Source organism: Mastigoproctus giganteus, chromosome 2, assembly GCF_048544385.1.
Source record: "Mastigoproctus giganteus isolate SK-2022 chromosome 2, ASM4854438v1, whole genome shotgun sequence".
NCBI classification, from domain to species: Eukaryota; Metazoa; Arthropoda; class Arachnida; order Uropygi; family Thelyphonidae; genus Mastigoproctus; species Mastigoproctus giganteus.
The window spans coordinates 184,018,028-184,045,612 of NC_143576.1; the positions used below are offsets into that span (position 1 = coordinate 184,018,028).

At 40.2% G+C, this 27,585-nt stretch overlaps 1 protein-coding gene across 1 annotated transcript in view; it reads left to right on the plus strand.

Annotated features, from left to right (window-relative positions):
• Positions 1-27,585, plus strand: part of LOC150089827 (uncharacterized) — a 94,549-nt gene that overhangs the window by 30,310 nt on the left and 36,654 nt on the right. Inside the window, exons 2-7 of the mRNA XM_090389666.1 lie at positions 14,526-14,669; positions 16,556-17,049; positions 22,047-22,124; positions 22,411-22,810; positions 22,962-23,153; positions 26,517-26,621. Coding sequence (XP_090245792.1) covers positions 14,526-14,669; positions 16,556-17,049; positions 22,047-22,124; positions 22,411-22,810; positions 22,962-23,153; positions 26,517-26,621 — 1,413 coding nt within the window. The remainder of the gene's footprint in view (positions 1-14,525; positions 14,670-16,555; positions 17,050-22,046; positions 22,125-22,410; positions 22,811-22,961; positions 23,154-26,516; positions 26,622-27,585) is intronic.

Here is a 27,585-nt window from a genome sequence, read left to right on the forward strand (position 1 = left end):
AGCAAAACATGTCCCATATTAAGCAACCACTGCCACTTGCTTGGATATTGGGCATCATAATGTTTGAGAAATGGAAGGTGATGATGCACGATGGGTCCACGGACTCGTGTGGCTTACACCACACACGAAGGCGTCTGTCGGCATGCTGCACCAGGTATTTGGACTCATCCGAGCAGCACACTCGTTTCAAGTCCTCTAATCTCCAACCAACGTGTTGTTGACAAAGGCATCATTCGCTGTCGACAATGATCAGAGGTAAGGAGAAAATGTCTCTTGGATATCCATCAAGTTTGCGCTGGATCGTCATTTGGGATATTGTTCTTGCATTCCGCATATTGTATTGCGATATCCGCTGTTGCTCGTGCGACTGCTAAGTGTGGAAATTTGTTGTATTCATTGTCAGAATGATTACTTGTAAACTTCTCTAAGGTAGGATCCGTGTCTGAGTATAAATAGCAGCGCTCTCCATCACACGGACGGATTAAGATGGCTGCTTCCTGCCAATACTCTGGAGCTCTTCAGAGACTTCAAAATCGATCAGTACAGGTACTGCCATAATAGAGCCTACAGGAAGCTCATTTCAGAGGATCTGTACATTAAACTACATATATAACGAATAATGCATTTCAAGAAAGAAGAGTTTTCATAGCAAAAGACTTCAACTGCCCATGAACACATAAAAACCTGTGATGAACACTTTATAGAGTCTTCAAAAGACTCTTATAGGCCTGAGGATATTTCGGTCAGCAGAATGTCTATGTTACTATACACTGTGTGATCACTGAATTATGACCACCTACCTAATACTTCGTAGGTCCTCCTTTTGCCCTCAGTACAGCAGCTATCCGACGTAGCATTGATTCAACAAGATGTCGGAAGTGATATGGCCAACCAAGCTATGTGTAATGCGGCCAGCATTGCAGGTATGGAGGTGATTGGTGTATCCAGACGCCTGATATGCCTTTCCTCAAACCATTCCTGTACATCAAGCGCCGATGGCTCGGCGCATTGTCATCTTGGAAGAAACCATCACCATTTGGGAAAAAGTGTAACGTAGCGATGTGTACACAATCAGCAAGCAGTTGACGATAGCGGAGACCAGTGATACGTTGTTCCACATGCATCAGGGGTCCAAGTTCCTGCCAGTGAAACATGCCCCACACCATACAACCGCCTCCACCGGCCTGCACTTTTGATACCATGCATAATGGATCAAGAACCTCATGTTGTTGACGCCAAATCCGTACACGAACATCCACGGTGTGGAGTAAATAACGTGACTCATCCGACCAGCACACCTTCTTCCAGTCTTCTAACGTCCAACTTGCATGCTCTTTGCACCAGGCGAGTCTTTTACGCCGATGAACCTTGGTTAGGAGAGAATGCCGTACGGGTCATCTGCTGGTATAGCCCAAACGTGCGACGCATGGTCATGGCAGATATTCTTTCGGGCCGGCCAGTGTTGTATTGGGTAGTGAACTCTTCAACAGTGCTGCGCCTATTCGCCTGTACGAGTCGTCGGACCCGGCGCTCACCTCTAACTTCAGCCTTTCGCTGACCTTTGCAGTTTTGCTGTCGGGTCGTTGTTTGACGTTAGTCCTGGTACACTTTAACTGCGGCGGCTCTCGAACACCCCACCATTTCAGCCATTTGGGAAATCGAGGCGCCAGCTCGTCAAGCTCCCACAATCTGTCCTTTATCAAAGTCCGATAAATCCTTCCTTTTACCCATCACGCTGGGAATTTACTACCTACCGAATCACTGACACCTTATCTATGCTACGTAGGTCGACTAAATCCACACTCTCGTACCTCACGTGGTCAACGGGTCGCATTCACTTTTCATAAGGGTGGTCATAATTCAGTGATCGCGCAGTGTATAATCAGTTATGTTGGATGTATGTCCCCCCCCCTAGATAATTTCTGTACAGGGGTGTTTGTTGAATAAACTGATAATAATAATTATTATTATAAAAATAGAGCGTTTAATTAAAAACTGGTAAAATCGACTTTTCCGATTTTTAACAGAGAACATAAACGATATGCTTGTCCCCATCGATTGTTCGATTATTTAATCGAACAACTGATGAGGCTAAATAATCACTGCTTAAATAATCAACGATTATTTATTGTCATAACGCCGAAAATGAGAACAGTGACCAATAAAATCATATCAGGCTGAATGATTGATATTTCAACAATTTCCTTAAACATTAATCAAAACATGATCGTCTTAACATTAATCATCTTAACAATTAATCGAATAAAACAAAATTTCTACTCTTGGGACATGCTGTTTAGTGAATGCATATAATTTGAGAATGTACCAGTCCTGGGCATTTCTCAAGAATGATCATCATCCTTCGAAAACTTAATCAGGCATCATCCTTTTAAGAAGTTAGATGTATCTCCTTTGAGGAGGATAATTTCGAGTTCGTGACATAGCTGTAGATTTAAAATAGTTCAGCTAACGGTGGATTCAACTTTTATCAAACTCATTCCAAAGCCCAATCACCCCTTTAATTTTTTGGGGAGTTCCTTCTTAGCGAAGTTACTCCATTCGTCCGGATGCACCCTTTGGTGGGACTTTTTTTTTTAACGTCAAAGAAGCAACGAAACATCCGCACAATTGCACCGCTGCCAATTATTAAATTACTCCCTCCCAAGCATCATTTGACCGGGGTCGGCTTAACTTAATCATCCGTTGTCGTCCGTGTTTACTCTTCGCACGCACGCACGTGCACCGGACACACATACTTTAACAACCAGCTTCCACCCTTATTTCCAGGAATAAAGAAGTGGGTTAAGACGCTTTCTTGGGTTGGTTGGCAGCGATTGCATTTCAAGCGGAGGGTTGGTAAGGGGGAGGGTTAAGAGATGGTCACGACGGACAGCGTACAATGGCGTCCTTGTGACTACGAGGAAACCTGTGGCGATTCTGATTCGGACCCTGGCTGTCCTTTCTTATCTGCTCACAGCGAGTTGATTTCTGGTTCCTGACAGAAGGCAGCGTCTCCCTCTTCGCCTGAAGAGAGGGCGCCACAGGTTCTGGGCGGTGGGAGAAAGCATAACGGTGACAACTACCACTTGCACTTGTCACTAGGAGGGATGAAAAACGGATGACATTGAGTCGTACGGATGCTACCTCTGGAAATGACCTTCCTGCTGGCCCCTTTCGGATCCTTCGACTGAAGTATTAATTACAGCACCTCCGGAATGATAAGAGATTAGGGGTTTTTCAGAAGGGAGGGGGGAGCAGATTCTTCGAAAAAGAAAGAGGGAGAAATTTTGACTAAACTGCACGCATTCGCTCGGGTTAAAATAATTGGCGGTCATGAAACCTGACATCCCCACAGAGATAAAATTTACATCATGCAAGGGAGTTCGTTTCGCCGGGGGCATTCAAACGAGAATGAAATCGTTAGGTGAACGCTTTTTTAAAAAGTTTATTTCGATAAACAATCGATAGTGAAAATCTCACTCGAAGTAGAAGAAAAATGTCCAATAAACATCGTGAATCGGGAAATCAGATTCACTTCAGAGTGTAAGAATCAACCTTCCGAGATGATTTTGTACTTGATTTGTCTCGATTCCTTATGGTGCGTGTCCTTAAAATAGCTTTTAAAAACACTGCAAGGAATTCCATCTAGACAGAGAGCGTGCCAATCAAACTCGCTAAGCAGCTGATGATGGCCAAAAGCACAAAAGCAGAAAAATCCGAGCAGAAATGGTTAGCAAAGCTGAAATTGAAGTGGTGTGAACCGAGTTCGCGAGCGAGCGAGGGAGAATGAAAGGGCTACTGTCGCCATGACAACCACTGCTGCTCGATATAAACACATATCGGTGCTGGACGTATCATCCATCACTGGTAGCCGTCACTTGACACTGACGGATCCCCACTGTCCCTCGCTGTCTCTGTTGACACACGCGGTCCTTACATGATGTATCGCAGGAACCCACCGAGTGCGCTGCGATCGCTGTCTCAACGTTAGCGATGATAGATGACATCGGTCGACACAATCCTCCCATCGCGTACCTTTCCATCATGTCTTAGAATGGTTTTTCAACCTCAACTCTCCCCTTCCATTTCCCTCCTTACTACCAAGATTTTACTCCTTGTATTTTTGCCTTTCCCTTCATAAAACGGCGATCCCCTCCCCTTTCCTTTCATTTCATTTTTCCCCAGGACATAAAGACTGCTTTAAGAAACGTGGTGCAAGAAAGTGCACATTACAAAGAGAGTGGAAATTGGTCTCCGAATTCTCCAGTAAACTTCTGCACTGGTTCTCACTATTTTAATATTCAGTACGCAGTCGCAGTCTTTTAACCACTTTTGCGGGCTTGGAAACGATTTTAGTTATGGAAATGCGTAAAGGCACGATAGGGTGGAGGGACTATGCACGGCCATCTTCTGATTCACTCCAACATGGCAACCAAACCTCGTTGCGTAACATCGATAATGGGCAACTGTTCCGCCATAGACTCTCGCCAGTTCGTGACCTTCTTATGAGATCGGAGAGCTCCTTGATCAAACGAGACGTCCATTGCTGTCAGTGACCAGCACCATTCATTACGCCCGATCTCCAAGCGCTCGCTCAAGCCCGTTTCGAAACCGCTTATCTGTCAGCGCGGATATATCGAGTGTGACGTGCGGCCCCGCAGTTTGAGAAATGGCCGACGTTCTTGTCGAAGACAGGTGATTAACGGCAGCCCACAACACGATCGCACTACTGTCTTGGTTGGTTGTGCGGACCGCGTGACGACCATCGTTAGCGGCCTCTCTCTCTCTCTCTCTCTCTCTCTCTGCACGCGTTCATACCATTGTCAGTCACGTTACGCTGCCATTACTGCGAACCCGCTCTTGCGTTGCTAACCACGTATCTGGCGCGCGCAGGCACACATCCTCGATGGCGTACCATTAAGGTGGTACAGCTCTGGGCTACTGGAACTCCGGCAGGGAGGCCCCGGAGTGGTCGGGGGACACTTGCCCTGCCTTTTACAATAAACTTCGCTCGGTGGATGGGAGAGCGTGTAAAAATAGCCCCCCAACATAGTGGTTCCCAGCCATTTTCGCTTTTTACGGCGCTCGTAAACTTCTAACGACTGTCATTCGTCGGGATGTCGGCAGCGACGTACGACTTTACGGCAGGTTTAAGGACCAGTGGAGAGCTGCATCCACCTGCTGGCAGGACCAACACGCGGAATTAGGAGAGATTGAACTGTCTATTATTCACAACGAAGGACGTGATCTCGCGCGGGGGATGCAATCGTAATGACACGAGGGGGAGCTTTTATTTCGGTCATTGAGAGTGCATCTCTCTCTCTCTCTGTTTCGTAATCCAAATTTTTTTACCTTCAGCAACACACGATACTTCGTTTTCACATTTTTTGCATCTGTTAATGCGGCTCATCACCATCTGTCCATTGTTCCAATTCACTGAGAGTCGGATCTTCTGCATGTTGTCTCTACGTGTTTTTTTTTTTTTCTATTTTCCGGTGGATTTTTACTTCTTCTTGCCCCCGCGTACTCAATCCCTCATGTTTTGTAATACCACGCGCAACAGTACGTGACAATAAAATTCCAGACACGAGTGTCTGATCGAAAATTTCCCACGGGACACGTGCTGCGCCACCTGTAACGTGTGGTTTCTCGTGGATGATTTTACTCTTCGGATGATGCTTTCTCTTCACGTTCCATGATACGTGAAAGACAGAGAAAGAGAGGTAAATCCATTTTTTAAGCTTTCAATACAAAAAAGATGCTGTCCCCACTTTCTTTGCCGTTTCTTATTGCCTTACTTTAGAAAGAAAAGAAAATCAGATTCCTACCACGGAATTAGAATTTAAAATGGCAGGCTCTCTGCAATGTCTCGGACAATACACCACCGAACCAGAATATTAGAAGGAATACTTCTAAGGCTGAAAGAATTATGAGGACTCGCGACCTCGCGCTGACTATAAAGCCTCCCATCGAAGGTTTTATTGTAAATTATCTGGTTTCGCCCACGTGACTCTCTTCCATCTACCTTTTGCGCAGCATTCCGCTTCGCCCTCGAAGCTGTCTCATTATTTAACTGAAGGATGTTCTCGAAGCGAGGGACTTCCGAGTTGTGTGACGTGTTTGCTTGGCAAGATGTCTTAAGTGTTGGAAGTAGACTTTGCACGAAGTAATATATCATCTTTATCCAAGATGCAGGCAGCCCCTGTGACGTCCTTGGTCGCTATTTCAAGGCTGCCTATCAGTAGCTGCCCGAAGACTGCATGACGTTCGTTCTTCTTTTTTTTTTTTTTTTTCAATCTTTTTTTTTTTTTTGAAGAGTGCAGCTGCGTATGTTTACTCGGCTTCTCTGACCTTCTGCAGAAAGCCTCCGTAATTCTTCGAAACTCTTATCTTCTGCGCGATGGACTTTTATTTCAAACGTGATACGAACATTTGCGTGGCAATCACCTGAATGAACTCACAAATATCGTTACTGATGACGTCTTCACCTCAATCCTCGAAAAAAATAAATAACAATACATCGATACCAATTTAGAAAAATTGCGGGAGAGGGGATTTTGCTGCTATTCAAATATGGCGATGCTGTCATAAAAGTGTAGAATTTATTGTAGCCTTAATCTGCAACGCTTATAAGTTTCGAGAAATGTATAAAATGTGTTAGATGAATATGAATTCACGTCTTAATTCCAGTGATGGAAGTATAAATCGGACACGAAGATACGATTTCCTGGATCTGTTTGAGGGGTTTAGGTGATCAGCAACTTTGGCCATATTGCGCCGTATATAATGTCTGTATGTTCTGTAGTCGATTTGTTGTTTGCTGGATAAAAAAACTCAAGTTTTCGGGTGAAAAAAACCACGCCACTCTTTTCTGAGACTAACTCAGCCACGTTGTGAAAAAGACCCATAAAATTCCTCGCGCCATCGACAGAATTTGAACTCGGGTATTTTCCACCCAGTGTGGGGAGGACAGTGATTATGCCAACTGAAGATGAAGGCCTTCATCTCAGACCAGAATAAAATCCGTACAAGTTTAATCCATTTGTTAAGTGAAAGACATTTACGCCAATTCTGTGGGATTTGCTTCTAGTCACACGCGAGATGTACTTATAGCTGCTGCATAGTAATATTTTGATGGCTGAACAGGTAAAGAAGGATGTCCGCAATAGAAATGCTACAGGTTTTTAGGATGAAGAGTGGAAAATTACCTGGACTGACAGCAGAATTCATCGGATGTCCTTGATAACTTTCACTAGATCTTCACGTCTGATATTTATTTGTTTCAATGGGATCCTTGTACGTGTGCTTTTCATTGAAAGCCTTCTGTTCTTGTTGGAAGATGGAATTGACCCACTCCACTTCGTCCATCTTGTTATGTTTTAGTTTATTCTCATTTACTCTTCTCGATTGCCTTAGTTTATTAAGCATGCATTCTGTGTGCGCTTTTTAGTTCTGCTTTATGAATCTGGCTCTTGTTATACCATTTGCACTTTCCTATTGAGTTTTCAGAAAGATTGTTTCATAGTGTTACTAAGATTGGAGTTTATTTTAAACCTTAGCTGCTTAAGGAAACTGTTGCGAATGAATTTGTTAGTCAGAGTTTAGGTTGTCTTTGAGTTGATCTTCGGCGGAAGAAATCGGTTAACCAGTTTCCCCACAGCATTTCTCCCAGAACATAGGATGCGATGTCTTCCACAATCATTTTGTTGGCTGGATTAAGACAGTGCAGGAGTCCCAGTAAACATTGTCTCGAAGACTAGCTGGTTGATCATTTACGTAATGGTAGTGCACGGGATAGATTTGATTTTTACATAATCCATCGAAGAGAATTGTATGTGCCAGATTTGGTAGTTTTGAGTGTTCTGGAAGCATCTAAAGTCCAAATTTCGGGAGCACTTCTGAAAACTTATCGAATAAAGAGATAAATATATTTTTGGTCACTTTTGGCTCTGAAACATGCAGATGTTTATTTATGTCAGCGTGACCTGCCTATCTGAACGTTGCGTCGCTTCAACTTGATGAAATCTAAGCTTGAAATCGAAGAGTGTGCCAAGATACTGATGTAAGATTCAATTGAGATGAGTATTTTATCAAGGAGAAAACAAAGCGCAGGTTCGTCTTCATTTTCGGTGAATACCTTGAGAAGTCGTGTAGGTTGTTATTAATCAAGGGATAATTAGTCGCTTTAGCAATCAAAGGTTACAGGAGCAGATGTTTCTGACCGTTGAAGGAAAGCAAGGTTTTCAACGGGTTGCATTGCTTATATCGTTAGCGTGACCTTCTCCAATGAAAACAAAAGCTTTATTTCTTCGTATGCGAACTGTAATGGAAAATTGTTAACGTAGTACAATCCATGGCTCTTCAGCAGCTTATTTTGGAAATGGAAATATTAACTAACAATAAACTATTTCGATCGGATTCTCCCATAACTGGTCCTATATGCTGTCCATGCGATTTGCACTCCTTTGTGTCCGCTGTGTTGTGTACAGAGTAAGCGATAATATTGCATTAACCGGGCTGTCTGCAAGCTCATTTGTAGTCTACTACGCACACCCCCATAAATCTTTAACGACTTCATGCAAAGTCTCTTTCGCGTGTGGTGTTAATTGCTTTTCTCCTCTTCTTTTCAGACAGTACGGATGGAGTCACGACATGTTTCCATTTCCTCGTGTTCCGACTTTTGATTAGAAGAGATCGTTTCCCAGGGAGATGCTGAACTGAGAAAGACCGAAGAATAAACACTCCTCATTCGAGTACATTAAGCGCCCCCTGTTCGTGGGGTCCACATAAAATATGTTATTCGTTATTTGTATACGAAATGGTCAACTGACAAGTGGGTCCCTCGAGGAGTCACCTTAGAAAAGAAAAAAACAAACAAAAGAACCAAAATGAAAAGAAATTGGCTAAATGCATTACATTGGTAGCATATTACAATTTTGCTTGGAAAATATTATATAGATATTTCGTGTCCTTGACTGTCATCCAGGACACGGAAGGTATCCATCCACAAAGAGTCTATCCTTCCAATAATTTGAAATCGATGTCATTTGTACAATTTCACTATTTTGGAGCCGGTGAGAGTATTATCCTCTACAGTACATTGCCGACTTGATAGCGGATCCTAAGACAGTATTCGCAATGTCTTAAACATGAATGTTCTTAGTGCCTCCTTTTTTCGAATTCTTCAAATAATGGATTAAGCGGACTATACATGCTTAAAAACGTGTGGAAACAAATTTACACAAGTGTTTTAAGTCTGAGTTAATTGGGACTAACAAAGAGTGCTAAAACAAAAGAATGCAACACTTTAAAAGAACAAATAACAAGATATTTAAAAAGAGCAAAAAAAACTTATTTTAATCCTTTTTCGGAACCATGAAACAACTTCATTAATTGAATCACAATAACACTCGCTAGTTCTCGAACTGTTCACTTTAGAAACGATCGACTTAATATTTCTGATGCTCACGTAGAATGCACAAACAACGCTGCACATCCAATTTCAGATATTTTTAATATGGAGGCCAATTATTTCGAGGAAATTAACTGTATTTTCACTAAGTCGATAACCCACTAAACGCTACCTAGTTTAGTACGAGTTCATGTTTTCTGTTTATGATTCACGAAGGCGATTTAATAGCAGATATCAATCACGCGCATAATGAACAGTCCGGGAACCTGACGAAGTACTTCTTGTATTGTGGAAATAAATCATTAAAAGAAGGTTATTCACCCCGGCAATTTAAAATCAGTGTTTATTTCAGATTCACAAAAGGAGATCCAAATGCGAAAGTAACTATAGATCAGTAGCAATGCTGAACGGTTCCCTACCTTATCCATTAAAAACTCAATATTTACATCCAGTTACCATAAGCATTACACGGATTTTGTCTAGCAGTAGAGTTTTAGGAGCATCAGCCACTAAGACCATATTGCTCCGTATATATTGCGTGTGTTCCCAGATCGATTTTCTGTTTGCTGGATGAAAAACCCGAGTTCCCGGGAGAAAAAACCATGCTGCTCTTGCCCGAGACCGACTAACTGAGCCACATTGTGAAAAAGGTCCTTAAAAATTCCTCCCATCATTGACGGGACTCGAACTTGGTCTTTTCCACCTGCTGTGGGGAGGACGGCGATGGTGAAAGTTTCATTTATTTTTTTTAAACTGTAGAAACACTGGATAAACCAAAAAATATATACGGTCTACAAAATTAACACAAATGTGAATATATATTTCACTTTCTGTTTTCAACATTACTAATTAACAAGTATAGTTACAATACAGAGACAAAAAATACACTAAGTGAACAATTTATTAGAAACCCAACTGTAGATTTGTCATATAAAGTTTGTGAAGACGGAGAATTAATTATTATGAGCGATTAATGACATCTACAAATTTAGCATTTAAGAAATTTGACTTTACTGTTGGTATTTCTCCTAATTTATTACATTATTTACAACTAGTGAACGACAGTACTTTGTAAATGATAACACAACTCGCGGTAAATTTACTGTTGTTTGTCACCGAGAGATTTTCGACAACATTAAACTTTCATCCCAGTAAGACAACGATCAATTTTACTCTCTGCGCGTTCAATGTGCGAAAGAGCTGAAGAACTTGGAATAGATTACACAACCCAAGCCGTTGCAGATGCTTCGTAAATCGCAGCTGTTGAACCCTGTCCTATCTGACTTAATGGGAGCCCTTCCTTCAGTGACCTCAGAGAAGAGCGGACGACCATCGTTCCAGCTCTTGGCGATAATTTAATATGTCGTGCAGCGACCTCACGCTAGGAGAGCTGAAGTCGGGGGAGGAATGGGGGGATGCAATTCGTAAGGGTGCTGCTAAACGGGAGTTTAATTAGAGTTATGTTATTCGGTTGTTTATAGATGAAGACGATTGCAGAATCACGCTGGCGATGACCCGTGTTGATCTTATAGGAATAAAAACATCCCTTCTTCGCCTTTCGACTGGTCATCAACAGCTTTCGATTCGCCGTATCCGGAAAGACGGGGGCGTCGCAGTGTCATGTAACCAGTTTTGTTTATTTTTGCGAGGTTTTTTCCCTCGCAGAATCACGTGCGATATGTGATCCCCTCGCTAGTGACATTGTGTTAAAGTAACATGTCATCGATTGATGCAAATGGACTCGCGATGACAGACGCCAGGAATATCGCCTTTTAATAGGAAGCTGACGCACGACATGGCGTTAAATGCGAAGATGATGAATTTTGGAATAAACAGTGTCGATTAATGTTTCTAGGAAACGAAACATTCTACAGATATTTGTTCCGGATTGAACACGCTGTTAGGATTTCGAACAAAAATGCTTTGAGTTAAGAACCAACAAAACGAAATTGGTGATGAAGTTTTTGTAATGATGCAAATATGTTTAGATTAGCCCTGCAATATACACAGTACAGGATTATCCTTTTATCCTGAAACCATTGATCAACTCTGTATACGGAGATAACTTTGGCAACAGAAGACGTGATGCAATTAGATATGGAGTAAGATATTTTTAGAGGCGTGGATAGCCGTGCTATTTGAGGAACAGTAGGGCATTTATTAACGCGCTGCGCAATATGTGTTCTTTAATCCCGAGAAGGATATATGTTAACCCTTGCCTATAAATCATTTTTGCAATTTTATGAAACATTCATTAATAAATATCCAAACAGGCCTGCAACAAACAGTATTGAGTATGCATTAGCGCCATCGATGGACGTAATCTTCGAAGCGTTGTATCAAGAAGTACTCGATATTATTTGAAATTCACGTCTTACACGAGCAAGATGGCTACTTCCACATACAAAACGTAGTGGAAATGGCCATCTTGCTCGTGTAGACGTGAATCTAATAAAATTTTGTTGTATTGCAAACTGAGTCGCATTTTTATTGGATATCCCTGCTGGAGCTGAATAAGTTGGGAGAACGTGAGTACGAGATGATGGAAATTATTCTTAAGGGAATCGATAAAGTTCAGAGAAAGGTGAAGAGGAATGGATAATGCACAATTTAGAAATGATAAAAGGAGCAAAAATGGTTAAAAGATAACGCCTAAGGACTTAGGATGACTCAAAAAAGGGCCACAGCAACAGTGAACGGGTGGCCATGGCCGTGTTCCGATTGCGCGTGTAAACTGAACTACGGCAGACATTCCTTAGTGTAAGGTTCCCCATCTGTGAACACCCAAAAGGCATCTCTCCTTGGTGTCCTTCGAGGTCATGTGATTCACCTTTCAACCGAACAACTCCGACAAGTCGCAGAGGAAGTGGTCGCCATGTCTGTCACCTTGGCTTCCTGCCAATGAGTCACTGCTGCCCAGAATCACGGGGCTGATTGAACGAGGTCTGTTTTGGGTCAAGGTGAGGCAACACTGAAGGAACGGGTGACAACAGTGAGAGGATTTCAGGTCGTTCGGAACGAAACGTAAGGAACAGTAGAAAATATGAGTGTTTTTAACGTGCACTGCCCAGATATCTTTCGTGATTATCCCTATCGGAAAATGGATGAACTGCAGCCTTACTGTTATTGAACATCACGCTGTTCATCCCTCCATTTTGGTCTTTTCATTCTGGCACACGTTCTCTTTCTATTTCTTTACTGCCACTGCATATAGTGGGCGATGGCATTTCTAAACGACTTTAGAACTAGTTCCGATCACGTGACGGATGTAGATCGAGTTCGCGACACCAAAGAACAGAGGAAGCCGACCGAAATGATTCGCATTACGAGAAAAGAAATAAAAGTTCCACTTAGCACGAAACATTTTCCCTCCTGCCAACACACGCGATGCAAACAGTGGCCCCTGTGTAATAACCCCGCTTAGTTATTAGGCCTTTTAGCTACTTTGGAGCAGAAATGCACGCCCACTCGTCAAGCTGTCTGTTACTCACCATCCTCGTGAAGGGAGCCCTGATGACTCGAGAGGCGTGTTTGAAAAAGCAATGAACAGATCTGCCTGTCTTCAGGCTTCTGGCGGTTTGTGTGGGCGATTTGGTAGAAGCCGAGTTGGTAGGATAAAATCCTATTACATTTATTTATGACGGGTGTATGTAACTATCTATTGTTACTGGTTTATGTAGGTTATCTGCGCAGCGTACAGTTACTGCGTTTGATAGCTGTCAGATGCAGTGAGGTTTTGTTTACACTTGGCTCCACAGACCTTCAACTTTATTAAGGAATGTTCCAATTCCTTTGTCGGAAAACAGGAAGACAAAAATCACGTTTCTCTGACACTTAGATGGAAATACATAAATTTGCTTCAATTATGTTTGAGAGAGATGGATGTATTTAGAAATTCCTTCGTCCAAAAAGGAAACAAAACAAAAAACATTCCATTTTAGAGTTTCAATCAAAAAAAGTGTCGGATTACTAACGAAGAAAACTACTCCTAGCTCTTCTTCCCCTCCCCCTTTAGATTTATAAAATGCCCCTTTTCTCACACAGGCTCGTGTGAATCCTACACCGTCTAGAACAGAAAGAAAAAACTATGGACATTTTTTTCTAAACTAAATCCAATCATTTCCCCTCAAGTAAATAAAATCCCTCGTGCTTTTATTACGAAACCGAACCGCACACACTACGCAAGTAATCCCAGACAAAGAAGAAAAGGGGAACCGAACCTTGGCAGAGGATCTCCTTGAAGCTCTTTTAGTCTAAACAAGACCACAGCAAAAGAACCAGGACCAACAAAGACCTTACACCACACATGTCCTTCAGAAATTTCTTTGCTTTTTTTTTTTTAACCATCCCTTCAACACTTTCTTTTCATCCTGGCGGTAATACGCAGCTGATCCCTTAAACCACGTGACTCCCGCGTTGTTCGTGTGCTGTCTACGTTGCTCACGGCGAAAGGTTGGCTGCGAAACAGCACTTAGCTGTCGGCACGGACGCTAATACTGGTATGAGGTGCACGCACGGTGTGAAAGGTCGACTAGTAGGGGAGTACCTGATCCCCTTTAATGGGAGGAGTGGCCGCTGTAGTTATTCTGCTTTAGTGTCAGAAATACAGAGAGTGCGTACGAAGTAATACCACTTTGGCACAGTCAGCCGACTGCTTAAAGCTGCCTTAATCTTTTTTTTTTTTTAAGTTATTTCCGAAAGTGTTATCCTTTGTGTGCCAACGAGTGGATCTTCAGGAGGCGGTCAAGCAGATTGTGGGAGAAAAGAGGGTGAATGGAGGTGATATGTTTGACCTGCTTCTAACCCCACCCCCCCACACATCCCAGCTTCGTTCCATCGTAATCAGGAATTGTGTCATCGTGACACAATGGAAATCCTGAAGCAGTTTTACATACTGTATATAAAAATGTATTATTTAAATGCACGTGATATTTGTCAATAAAATACATAATTGATGTATGGAAAATTCGCATTTCTTTAGAATGTCCAGAATGGCGCTGTTAATTATTTACGCTTGTTTCCTTTCCTCTTGAAATTTTTCTACGAATAGCTTTTACTTTTCTTAGTCGACTGCTTTCATTATTACGATTAAAAATTATTTTTTTAATTTCAGGATGGAGACCGTGGGCAGAATGGACCCCCTGTAGCGCCTCCTGTGGTGGAGGATTGCAACAAAGGAGACGTCTGTGTAACGATACCCTCACCTGCTCGAAAACTGACGGAGAGCAGAGAGCATGCAACATGTTTCCGTGTACAGGTACTGAAGCAATTTTATCCTTTATTTAAAAAAAAAAAAATTGTGTTCAAAATGGCCGATCCAGTAAATAAAAGAAATATTTCTTTTAGCGCACCATTATGTGTGAAGATCGAGGAATTCCTTTCAAAGAAACATCAAAGCAGCATATCCTTAGTCATGGCACCGAATAGTAGTTATTATTAATCACCAAAATAAAATTTTAATAAAGAAGTGTTTAGTAAATATTTGGTTGAGGTATTTATTAAAGCAGATTTAAACAATTTTTATGTCAATCCTTACTACCTTTTTAATAATTTCTTGTTAATTGCCTTTAATTTATATACATAGTCATCTTATTTATAATATTCACAAATATACAGTAGGGACCAAAATAAATAACCATTAAAAATTATAACTGTCACCTGCCATATCAGCTAGTCCACTGTTGTGATATTACGTTCTTCCACCCACAGCAATTCAACTGAATTGACTTAGCGTAATTTTTTTTCTCAAGGAAGACGGTATTTCCGTGTCAAATCGAGATATGAATTCATTCAACCAATCAGAGAAGCCACGTTCATTCAAGCTCTACTTGGGTTTAACAAATCACCTCTCGCCTATTGAATTATACTTCAACACAATCACTACGAAGAGGAGTTTATAATTAATTAATCATTTCGATAATTTAACTGCATTTAGCAGTCAAGCGGTCTTGTACCACGGTCTACTCAAACGCGTGTGCTTCTGAGCTCTTTCGTTTGATCATTTGTCTGCGTTAAGTTTTCAGTCGGACGTTTTTTGCATCCCTTGGTTGCTCGTTACAATTATTATTAATTTCATTGATTCGATGCATTTATTGTTATAATTAATTAGTTTGACCAACCAACCAGTAACCACCACCCTCATTTATTCCCCTCCCAGAAGGTCGCTAATTGAGCACCTGTTGTGGATGATAGAATCAAATAGTTCCACAACCTGTTACTATTATAACAGGTTTTGAAACCAATTGGTTCTATTATGATGCTATTCGATTAAAAATGATATTAGTTACTTTAGGCCGATTCGTGAATAAACTTAATCTTTCTAAAGAGTGCAAGCCCTGTCAGTGGAGGGCAATAATGTCCCTTAGCAGTAAAGATGGAAAAGTTACTGTTCCGCCTGAGATCGGCTGACTACAAACTCGATTGAAGAATCCTTCGGGAATTCCAGTCACCGACCGTTATCGAACTCAGATCTCTCTAACCGAGTGGCGGACGTCGATTTATCATTTGGACTAAGCCACTACCGAGTCATTTTGTGTAGATAACAATCATCTTAAACAAGTAGGAGATCCAATAAATCAAAGTCAGGTTAATCGATGTCTTCCTCTCTTGAAAATTGCTCCACTCCCCGTTATTCATTCACATTCATTTTCCCTTGCATGCAGTTTCTGCATTTGTTCGCTTCTATTGCTACATTAGCAAAGTTGAAAGACCATGAAGTCGAGATAAAAATCTAAAAAAATTTGTATTTGAACGCCGATTAAAACTTACCACCTTAAGTTCTACTGTGAATATTAGTTTTATGTTGTTTGCGTTGTTTTGTTTCAAATGTACACTGTTTGCGTTTCATCCATTTTTAACAGATGAATATGAGTTTTGGTTTCAGGTATATAATTAGAAACAAAAGATTAGTTAGTGAATAATTTATGCTATTTTCTTTGTCTTTCCAAGACAACTCCTCTCTTCAATTAGTACTTGCCAAAAATTATCAGTTCATGTTATTAGGCATAAGCAATACGCTTACTACATTTTAATCTAGTTCGTACGAATAATGCTTGAATTTAGAATTTATTATTATACCATAAATAGCAATGAATCATCTGTTGCCAATAAGTAATATGAGAGATTTTTCTTTCTTTCTTTTAGACACCGTGGACGTCTTGCAGGCAGTGCAACTTCGCCGACAAGCACGCCTTCAGCCGCTGGACAGGCCGACGGCATTCACGATCCTTCCAACGAGTTCGTGGTCAACTCACGCCAGAGAGGTGCTCCCCACTACATTCCCATGGGAGTTCTCTCTGCTCGCGACCCTTAGACTTGTCCCGGCTACTGAGGGCTATTTGATGGGCATCTACAAGAAAAAGCAGCTGCACTTTGGGCTGTATGTGGGGGAGAGGACTAGCCTGGTGTTCTCGGCTCCGGATGATGTCGAAGTGTCGTTTGTTACCTCCATGGCCGATGGAAAGTGGCACCAGATGGCGTTCAGTGTCCGTGAAAATCGAGTTACGTTTTATTTGGACTGCCGAGAGCAAGGAAGTCAACCCCTGGTAGGGAAGATTCAACCTCTATTGGAGGACAGTGTGCTGGTGGTGGGAAACACAATGGGGACTCAGGGTGATGAAGACTTTGAGCCCTTTCAAGTAAGTTGTTCAATAGTATTTCTTAATAATGTTGATAAAAGAAGAGAATGAAATTGCAACTTTTTACCATACCAGCCCAAACGCAGTCATACAAATTGCTAGTGTTTTATCGAATTCATTAATCTGCCTGTCAAACAGCACACGTTATTTCTTTTGCATTTGAAATTTTATAGCTACACGTAAGAGTCATTCGCTATAACATAATAATAAATTTAGATTAACGCCTAAAAGTTAAAATAATAAAATCTGAGATATCAATTTAAAATGTTTTTTTTTTAAGAGTATTTTTATAACACTCATTATGCTAAATTTCGAAATAAATTCGCTTCCGCTTTCACGAAACATAATTATGAGATCAAAACCTACCCAAGACATAATCCGAGACTTAAAGTCATATTCTGATTTGTGATATTAACGAAAACTTCAAAAATTTTACACGTAATACATTAAAGAAGAAAAAAAAAAAAAAAACGGTGGTAACATAACTTTTCTGATATCAGTGTATTTACTTCATGTAAAGCGCAGGTGTGCTGAAATTACAGTGAAACAATTAATTATAGGCAATTATAGTTCAGGATTTCCAGTCCACCGAATATCAGCCATTTTATATGTAAAAGTATGTTGCTTATGAATTGAAAGTTACCCAATCAAGAGAAAGAGAGAGAGACTAAGAAATATGGACCGCTTCCAACTCGTAAATTGGGAGAGACTTTCCGGAAGGCATCAGCGGTAAGTAAGATGTCCCTGTTCTGCCATATTTCAATGAAGAAACTGATCCTTGTTAGCTGGTTACATTACGCTGGATAAACAGGGACAAGGCTAAAGTTACAGAAAGTCTCAGAACTCAAATACCTTCAAACAAAGGCTGCATTCTCACATAACAGTAAGGCTTTAAAGGCAAGAAAATGTCACTTTTGAATGATTTATAATTCTCAAGATCTTAATTATCAACAGCTAACGAGAATCCATGTCCTGACCTAACCTAACATATCTATGATAATGCAGTCTGGAACACGCAACGTTCATGGTCCTCTGCCATGTCCCGTTTCTTGTAAACCAGGTCGGTTGTAACAAAGAATCGACAAAAAAAAAAAAAAAAAAAAAGAGAAGAGTACAATAGCATTTATCGGTATGCGAAAAACGGTTGAACTATTTAGAAGCATCATTCATTTAGCTCTGAAAAATGAATGAACTTTAAATAAAAAAAAAAAAAACTGACAACAGCATTAGTACGAATCAGATCCACCAAAATAAAACTTAACTCAGTTTACCCGAAATTTGCTTTAACCTGATGATAGAAAATAACAAGATAGTACACTTGCCTTCACATTTCGGACATCCTATTCAAGACAAAATGCCCTCGTAGGTAACAGCTGTTGGTAGAATCCCCATTCCTCCCTACACCGGGTGGAAAAGACGTGAGTTCGAGTCCCATCGATAATGTGGGGAATTTTTATGGGCTTTTTCACAACGTAGCTGAGTTAACCGGTCTCAGGCGAAAGTAGCGTGTTTTTTGACTTCGGAAACTCTGGTTTTTCATCCAGCAAACAGAAAATCGACCTCAGAACGCACGCAATTTACAGACAGCATACAATGAGCAATATAACTTTAGTTGCTGATGCTAATAAAAACCATATTACAACAACAATCCAATCAAGACAAAATAATGTTATTTCATTGTTTTTTTTTTTAATATTTATGGATGTACATAATGGCATCCAACATATCTGATAATGGCTTAAAAGAAAAACTCATTACAAATACACAGCCTGATCAAAATATTAAAGATACCACATAACAGAGAGTTAAAAGAATGTTCTGGGATCATAGAAGATTCCGCATTGTAGGAGAGCCACCAACTTGCCAGTCTCAGACGCGTACGTCTTGATTGGCGAGTTGAGCTGAGGTAAAGCGCATCCTTCTCTTTTCTTATAATTAGCTAGTTTAAAACTAACAGTTACGCAGTATTGTCAAAGTTCAGAGGTAATGCAAATTACAGCGTAAGTGGGCAATGCAAAGCAGTACTCTTTAAAGGGGATGACGAAGACTAAGTTGGTTCTAAAAGAAGACTTCCGTTTTGAGCCTTTTTTTTCGGCTCTGGCTTTGCCCTTCGTTTGTTTACATCTGTCGTCTTGGAAAGACGTTGATAAATAGTGTATCGACCGCTCATGAAAAACGTTCGTTCACCCTTGTTCTACTAGATCAGAGGTCCTGTCACCTCCCATCCGGTTTCGGTGCTGTCACGAGCCCATAACAAAGAATAGCTAATACAGTTCGGGAAACTTCAGTAGCATTCACCGGAGAAAAGACCAGGGGGAAGAGGGGGGCTCTAGGGGATTGAAGAAAGACAAAAAAAAGATAAATAACTTTCTTGTAGCTTCCTTGTGACGAGTAATGACGCGGGCAGCCTCCGTGTAGTGCGGGCTATCAATTTTCTAAGGAAGTAAAAATAAAACGCCTTGATGTTCCTCCACCAACATCCTTCCATCCCAAACAGAGACGTAATACAACCCGATATATCCACGTGTCACTACGCGCTGTCACGAGGGCGCTATAAATAATGACCTCTGGTTAAAACGGGAAAGCAAAGCGCTGTTTTTGTTCTCCGGAGGATAGCGATCCTCATATAAAAATTCGTTAACGGAGGACAGGAATTTTTATGAAGAAATTACAAAGAGCGAGAAGGCGAGAAAAACATTGAAAGTGTTTTTCACCCACACTCAAGGTACAACTGAACACGCGCTCTTAGTTAATCATTCTTTCTGTCTTTGTGTTTGCTTTTATCCCCTTTCATCCTCTCTATTGATGTGTCCAGGTTCTACACGGGAGTTCAGTCAGAAACATTTCATTATTGCAAACAGCTTCTGGGACATCCTTCGCCGTTGCTGCACTTGCACTGTTTGAGGACTGGATTTCGTGCTTTCGTGTTGAAAAGGAACTTCAGTAATTGCAATTCACTTTATAAGAATCACCTGGAAAAAGTATCACTCGATAATTATACCAGTAAAATTATTCGAGTATTGTTAGCTGCAGATGGTGGTATTCTATTGAAAAGCTAGACAAGTCTGCGAACTAAATATCGATTTATACACTGGTATAATATATACAATTAATTTCTTTATGTAAATAGAAATTGATTTATTGATAGTGAGTATACCCGACTATTTATGAGCAGAGTATGTCGTGATATCTATAGATTTTACGATTTTAAAGGAATTAGGGAAAAAGTGAATGTAAAATCGAAGAACATGTGAAAAACTGTTGAAGTCTCCAGCGCATTCACACCAAGGAAAACGTACGAGTAATTAGAACAAGTTGTCATCTGTTCTTCACACAGTTCATTTTGGGAGATGCTGTCAGCGAATAGCGTGATAATCGTCTAGCACGTGCAGCGTAGGATGAGAAAGAGAAAGCAAGTGTAAAAGACAGTACTGAGTACGCCCATTTCGTAGAAGTAATCTGGGTCAGAGTGGTAGCTAAAGAACTAAGTGCAGACTCTGAAAAGGAAAGTTTCTTTATGGAATTGAGAAAATTAAGTAGTTTGCTTCGCTGCTGTCTCCAGCTGGTGTCTTATGATCGTAGAGTAGGAAGATGACGGATCATAATTAAATGAACCTTCTTAGAGTTGTGTAGTACAGTTCCCCTCTGTGCAGAGTCGACCCAGTTTTTCTGTCCCCTTTCCTTCAACGTTCCTATGGTTGCTTGGTAAATAACTAGTGGGCCGTTGGGGATGGAGCGGATACAGTATATCAACACAATGATTATGAATTAGTGCATCGATGAGTTCTTAAATCAAGTCGATAGCAGATGTCTCTGCAGTCTCACTCTTTAAAGGTCAACATTATGTTGATGGACCATTTGATACGGGATGAACCTACCTAACCAATGAAACCCATGATACTCATGTCACAGAAAGGGAGTTTCTCTTAGTCGACGGGAATAGGGAACCACCAGTAGCCATCTCATGCCTGGGGCACTGAATGGCTCTAATAAGTCTGCCAGTTGTTATCATATGATCTGTTATTCTGGTGCCTTGGTTTTTCGAGGGTGGTATCAAGAGTATTTATAAATGATACCACATCACTGTTTAATTTCTTTTATAAAAAGTTCCAAGCAAGAAAGGTATTAAAATCTGCAATACTTAATACCATACATGAAATGTTTAATTCTTTTCAGGAAAATGTTGTGCAGTTTTTGCCAACGATCTTAAGGAGTGATGAGGCCATTTCGTATATTAACGATCATGTACATTTTACAAATACTACTCTACTGTATTTCTTTAAATAAACTTTTATAATTGCCCCGTATACACGTAATTCTTTTATTGCCATTACTATACGTAATAATTGCAGTGCAATAATAAATGGATAAAAAAAGGACGACAAAGTTGGGTTTCCGTTATCCGATGTAATCTAGGCTTTTCCTCGCAATTATTCAAGACTATCCTATTAAAAATAAAGTACCCCGATTGCTCTTTATTTACTCGGACCCCATAGGAGCCAATGTAGAGAAACTTGGCATGGCCTGTCATTCAACGAAAGGTGAAGGCTTTGTCCAAACATTTGATCCATGGATGGCAGAATTGACGAAAACTTAAAGAAAAACATTGCTAGACCATTGGAAGTTTCTTGTTATTAACTCCAAAAGTATTTAAAGTGTTTAAAGAGATTACCCTTACAAAGTGATATGCCGCTCAGTACCAAGTTAATTTATATGAAATTTCTCCGAATAATGGCAATTTGTTGGTTGAATAATAAGAAAGAAGACCCCCCATAAGAGATCTTCTCTAACTGGGACACAAACTGGTTGCTTAATCCCAAAATGTGCTACTGCCTATAAGCAGTAAAGCAGCAGAGAGGGTGAAAAAAACTAAAGTTCCAGAATAATAAGTTTAACTCATTCAGGAACGAAATGCAGTGAGTACGTAAAATTATTTTCTGTACCAGATTAAGTGAATTTTATTTACTTATTATTATTATTTTTTTTTTTTTTGGCAGGGCGCCGTGGAACAGCTCATTATTCGCTCGGATCCTAGTACAGCCAAAGACCAATGCAATGAGCACACCCAACCGTTGGTAAGTAGTCCAGTACTCCACTGGAATTTAATGTCTGCCTTTTATATAACAATTGAACGCATGCTAACCTGGTAAAAATCATTATAGGCACTGAAAGCTTCATTATTTCTTTGATTTTTATATCAACATGCACTTAAAAAAAAAAGTTTAAAAATAGGGTAATTCTGTGAAAAAGATGTGTTGCATTTTCTATCGGGACCTTTCGGGCCATAAGCAAACCATAAGATTTTCCATTTCTTCCTGGGCGATTTTAAAATCAGTTTTCAATTCACTTTTCGTCCTTTAGGTTCCTCGACACAGAGGCGAACTTCCGCTCATAGAGGAAGCCAAAAGTGTTCCCGCTACATTCGGCACTCAGAGCGACCAGTTGCCCATCCGAGGTGACGTCATCGACGACGAAGACTTCAGTTTCTCCGAAACTGGTAGCGGAAATCGCCCTGACGATGAAGAAGACGATGATGACGAATCATCGGAAGAGAACGAAAGCAAATCTTCAGAGGAATCTACTGAAGATGACTATGAAGAGAACGGGGAGGACGAATCCTCAGAGGAATCCAATGAGAGCTCCGAAGAGGAAGACGATGATGAGTCTTCTGAAGACATTTCCAAGGAGACTGAAAAGAAGTTCTCTTCGAATGTACAAGCACCCGACTACTTTGAAGGGTCAGGATTCGGACAGAAGTTTGGTACGTTTAAAAGTTTCAGAATTTAGAAAATTACTTAAATATGTATAAACAAAATTCAGATTAAAGAAAAGTGGAGTGAAGGGTTCCAAAATTACCCTTCACACCATCTGGGCATCCGGGTGCAACCTAAATTGTTTCTTTGTCTCTTTAGAGCTGGAATGGTCCGAGTGGAGTCCGTGCTCGTCGACTTGTGGATGGGGTAGACGAACCAGGACATCCTATTGCGTTGACAACGGCTTGAAGCTAGAAGAATGCATCGAGGCAGTACAGGAGCGATCACAAACCGAAGCCTGTTTCCTTCGACTCTGCCCTACCGTTCGACCCGAGACGACAACAATTTCATGTAAAAAAACTCCCCGATATTCTCTTTAATGATAAACTGAAAGTGCTTTTTTATGTCTAACTATTTACATAGTTGTTTCATTAATGAAATGAATGCTATTAAATTTAAACGTAAATCAGCTGGTAGAATTTAAGTACTTTTAGATGGCCATAGCATTCACTGCAATGCATTAAAAATGTTTGAAATAGCAGATAAAATTTACTCAATAATTCTTTGTTTCACAAGTCATTTCCACGTGTGCCCGTCAACCGATGGATAGAAGTTTTTCCAATATTAGTTTTATTTTAATCAAAAAGGAAATGTATAATTACGAACTAATAGAAATAGGAAAATTATAAGATACCTTCTTACGAATAACTTGGTGAAGAACTGCATCGGTAGGAGACCCAGAGTCTGGATTTAAGACATAAGAATACATCCATTTCCTCCTAGCCATTCCTGGCCACTTTTAATCAATCGCAGAATCTTCCTGAGGGGACCTTACAAATGCGTCATTCGTTGCTACTCTTTTAGAGACACCAACACATTCTAATCAAAATTTCTACTGATGATTCGAACTCTTCTATCCCACAGACCTCAGCACCAGTTTTACCGTTGTTAGATTCCTCTTAAGAACTTCATTTCCCGTGGCCAACATTTCTATTTCTTCCAACAACAGAGGAGAACTTTTAGCCGATGTATTTTTTCCTGCTTATGCTCCAAGGTGGTCAACATTAGGTCAGTGGAGTTCGCAAGATAGAGAATGTGAGTACATCAACAACAACAAAAATATGTATATATATTAAGAGGAAAGTTTTTCTACATGACCTGGGCAATGACCTTTAAAGTGCTGCATGGGGAAAATGTGAAAAATAAAAAACTAAATTTAAAAAAAATATACGTTAATTACTGAAAGGTGAGGGGAGAATCAGGACAAGAGGTTATTTTATGACATCAGCAACGCGTTCTTGATCTTGGACTATATTTGGATATGTATGAATGCGGAATGTGTCGCTGCTTCCTCGCACATAATTCTCGGTAGACATTCTTGATGATGAGCGGCTTCCTACACACCCCTTCCCACGTGACGAACTAATGTGGTTGTCACTGCCAATATAGCTTCCGTGGCGTGCAAATGGATTCGGTTAAATTTGACATTCGGTGGCAGCAACCCCGTTGGAGCGTTGTGTTCTCCGCTTTAAAAGTCTCCATTACGTCATGTGTGTCGCTAAAGATGTTCGAATTCTTTGTCTGATGAGTGTTGCATCTTCTGCCAACATCGTGTTTGTGTTTAAATGTTGTCACTTACGTCAACACAACTGCCGCAGTCACAGCCCGCCGTTTGCACGTGATGTATTGCGGTAATCTCGTGCCGAGTCGTTTCCCCATATGGTGCCAATGAGCAAATGGTTTCCAGTACATTAAAACTGCTACAGTGTATCGTCCAGATGCTGTAAAACAGCCAATAAATCCCAACGGTAATGATACGGAGAGTATCCACTGTAATTTGCTCAATGGTCAATAGCTTAAAGCATGCGTATAATTAGGAGACCATAAAAGATTACGTGACTCAAATGCCTTCCTTGGTTTATGAGCTTCTGCGCTGTATACCTTCAGGACAAAAGATGTTTTGTCGTTAGACAGATTCCTTCTCCTGGATTCCTTTGTAAACGTGACGTGCCATGCTTTTTAGAAAGGTACTCGTTCCTAATAGGACAATATGCGCATTTATTCAGCGGAAACTTGAAACTGAAAGAGAAAAACTAAATATATTTGAAATAAAGTGTGTCATTTGGCGTAAACTCGCCAAAGATTGTGTTACATATACAGATTTAAATATATATTTCACATTCTTGAATATATATTTAGAAAATGCATGTGCCAGAAAGAATATCACCATTCTAGAGATGCTGTCTGAGATGAATAATTGTTATTCTTATTGCTGTTAGCATTATTTCTCCAGAGTACTTCGATAGTACCACAAGGGCTTCCAAATTTAGCAAACAGTTCATCTCGTTGGTAAAAGAACTCGTTTTCAGTATTATTTGGACATTTACTAGCGGATAAGATTGATGACAGATCGATTAACATCTGTTCTTCCTAAATCATTAATTTTTTCTTCAATAAAGCAATGATTAGTTGCCAGAGAAACTTTAAATGAAAGAAGTTTCTTTTTTTAACAACCGAAACAATTTCATGATGACCATGGGAGTTTGCCACTTCATTATAACTGTTTTAAAGCAACCAAAACGCAGATGTTATTGTTACTACGATTTATAGCGCATTAGCATCTTAAGTCATATTACGCCGTGTGCGTGGGTCAATTTGATGTTGCGCAGGCTGAGAAACTCAAAATAACTCCTGAGACGAAACCCTACCCTATTCCGCCTTAGATTGCTTAACCCAATAACTTAAGATACGGGCGGATATGAAGTTTTCTGAGCAGTATAAACAGGAGGCCAGGGAAGCCCATGGTATCCACTCGATGACATATATCGAACAAATCCTGTAGAGATAGGTAGGTCATAATCCTAGTGTATAAGGCAATTGTAAGACCGCATTAGGAATACTGTGTCCAAGTATGGACATCTTATCTGAAAAAGACATTGAGCTTCTTAAAAGAGTCCGAAGAAAGGCAATCGGCATGGTGAGATCGGCATCCTAACAAGAAAGACTTGATTATGTAGGATACAGAACATGGCAACCAGACGCCTCAGAGGAGACCTGGTTAAGGTTTACAATGCCTTGAGAAGGGTTAGTAAAATGAATTAAGGCAGAATCTTCTTTTAGACAGTGATTACGGAACAAGTTGACTCTGCAGGACTCGAGGCTGACAATTTGAAGAAATTCAAAGGTCAATTGCATAGTTACCTATGTGAGGAGGGAAGCGCATAATTTGTATTTTCTTATCTATTTTTTTCGGTGAATCAAAAGCCTATGACTTCCTTGCACTATATGGCTAATACATTCAGAAATGAGATAAATTTTTATAGTGCATTTATTTCGTGTTTATGTCTCGCTTTAAGGAAATAACATCCCTACTCGATCTTATAAGATCGTATTTAGGAGTACTCACCGCTTTATTTGAACTGAAAATGCTGTGGTAAAATGCTACATCCTCTGGCAGTATAATTTCGCCTTTAAATGTCTTCGAGACAAGGGTCTTCTGCTTTCAAGATTTAATGTGGTAATCTTATATCGAGTGGTTCTCTATATGAGAAACCACTCGCTGTCAGATTCATTGCAATTAATGGCCTGTGAGCACTCATCGAATTACCGCGTTATAACATTAAAATACCTTAAAAAAAAGTAGAAGTTAGTAGGATTTGTATGCTTGTATTTTTTAATATGCTATCTTTCTCTTTTTTTTATTTCTCCCCACAGTACCAGAGGCCAAGTGTACAGTTCACTGCAAACATGGAGGAGTATGTGAGCCACCAGATCGGTGCATCTGTACTCCTGGTTACCACGGCGATAGGTGCGAGAAAGGTAATTCGGCATCTTGCTTATTTTTACCCTTTTTTCATATTAGTCGGGAGAGAATGAAACATTTTATCAACAGGTTTCCACTGAAATTAGGCTTCTCGCTGTGAGTGGTGAATGAACGAAAACAGCTCTTTATGGTGAGAAATCTGAGTGATTGGTAATCGGTGCATTCCAACCAAATGGATATTTTAAATCGATGAGAAACAGACTACATACGAGTCTTAAAACAACTTGTAATGCAATTATGTTTCATTTTACAACACACCAGACACCGTGTTTTGTTTTTTTATTTTCTTCTTTTTTGAGAATTTGGTAACCTCAGGAAATTTTATGACTTATAAGATCAGGTGATTTACGTACCATCCCCGCACTTTCAAATTAGGATTCTTTCTTTCAGTTGAACGCAAAACTAACCTGCTGTTATTAGCAAATAAGATAAGATATAATAACTCTAACATAATCAAGCCTTTGATTCCAACAACTAATTATTTCATTACCTACGTGTCCTAAACACCTTTGCTCTTTCGGAAAACCTGTGCCACCAACCAAAACACAGCTCATACTTTCTCCAAATGCACATTCTTCGCTGGATATAAAGTAGCCTTTGCCTAAGGAGAAACAGTTTTCACTCTTCCTCCGCATCCCCACCAACAAATTCAAATTAAAAATCCATTTCCTCTAATTCAATGATAAAATTCCAACTGCTTCTGTCTAATAAATAAAGTTAGAAATATCTCAATTTGATTTGGATGACAAGAAAGTGATATACGGTGCACAATAATCCAGATTTCTGAACTTCATTACAATTAAAATACCAATTACAAATGGAATTCGGGCATTTGTTAGCGATAATGGAATTCCACTGTAATCTATCTCGAACAGAATAAAATTTAAGAGAAAATGCCACGAGTGAAATCCCACCACACTTGTCCTGTTTTGAACAACCCGAGGCGTAGCAATCAAAGCT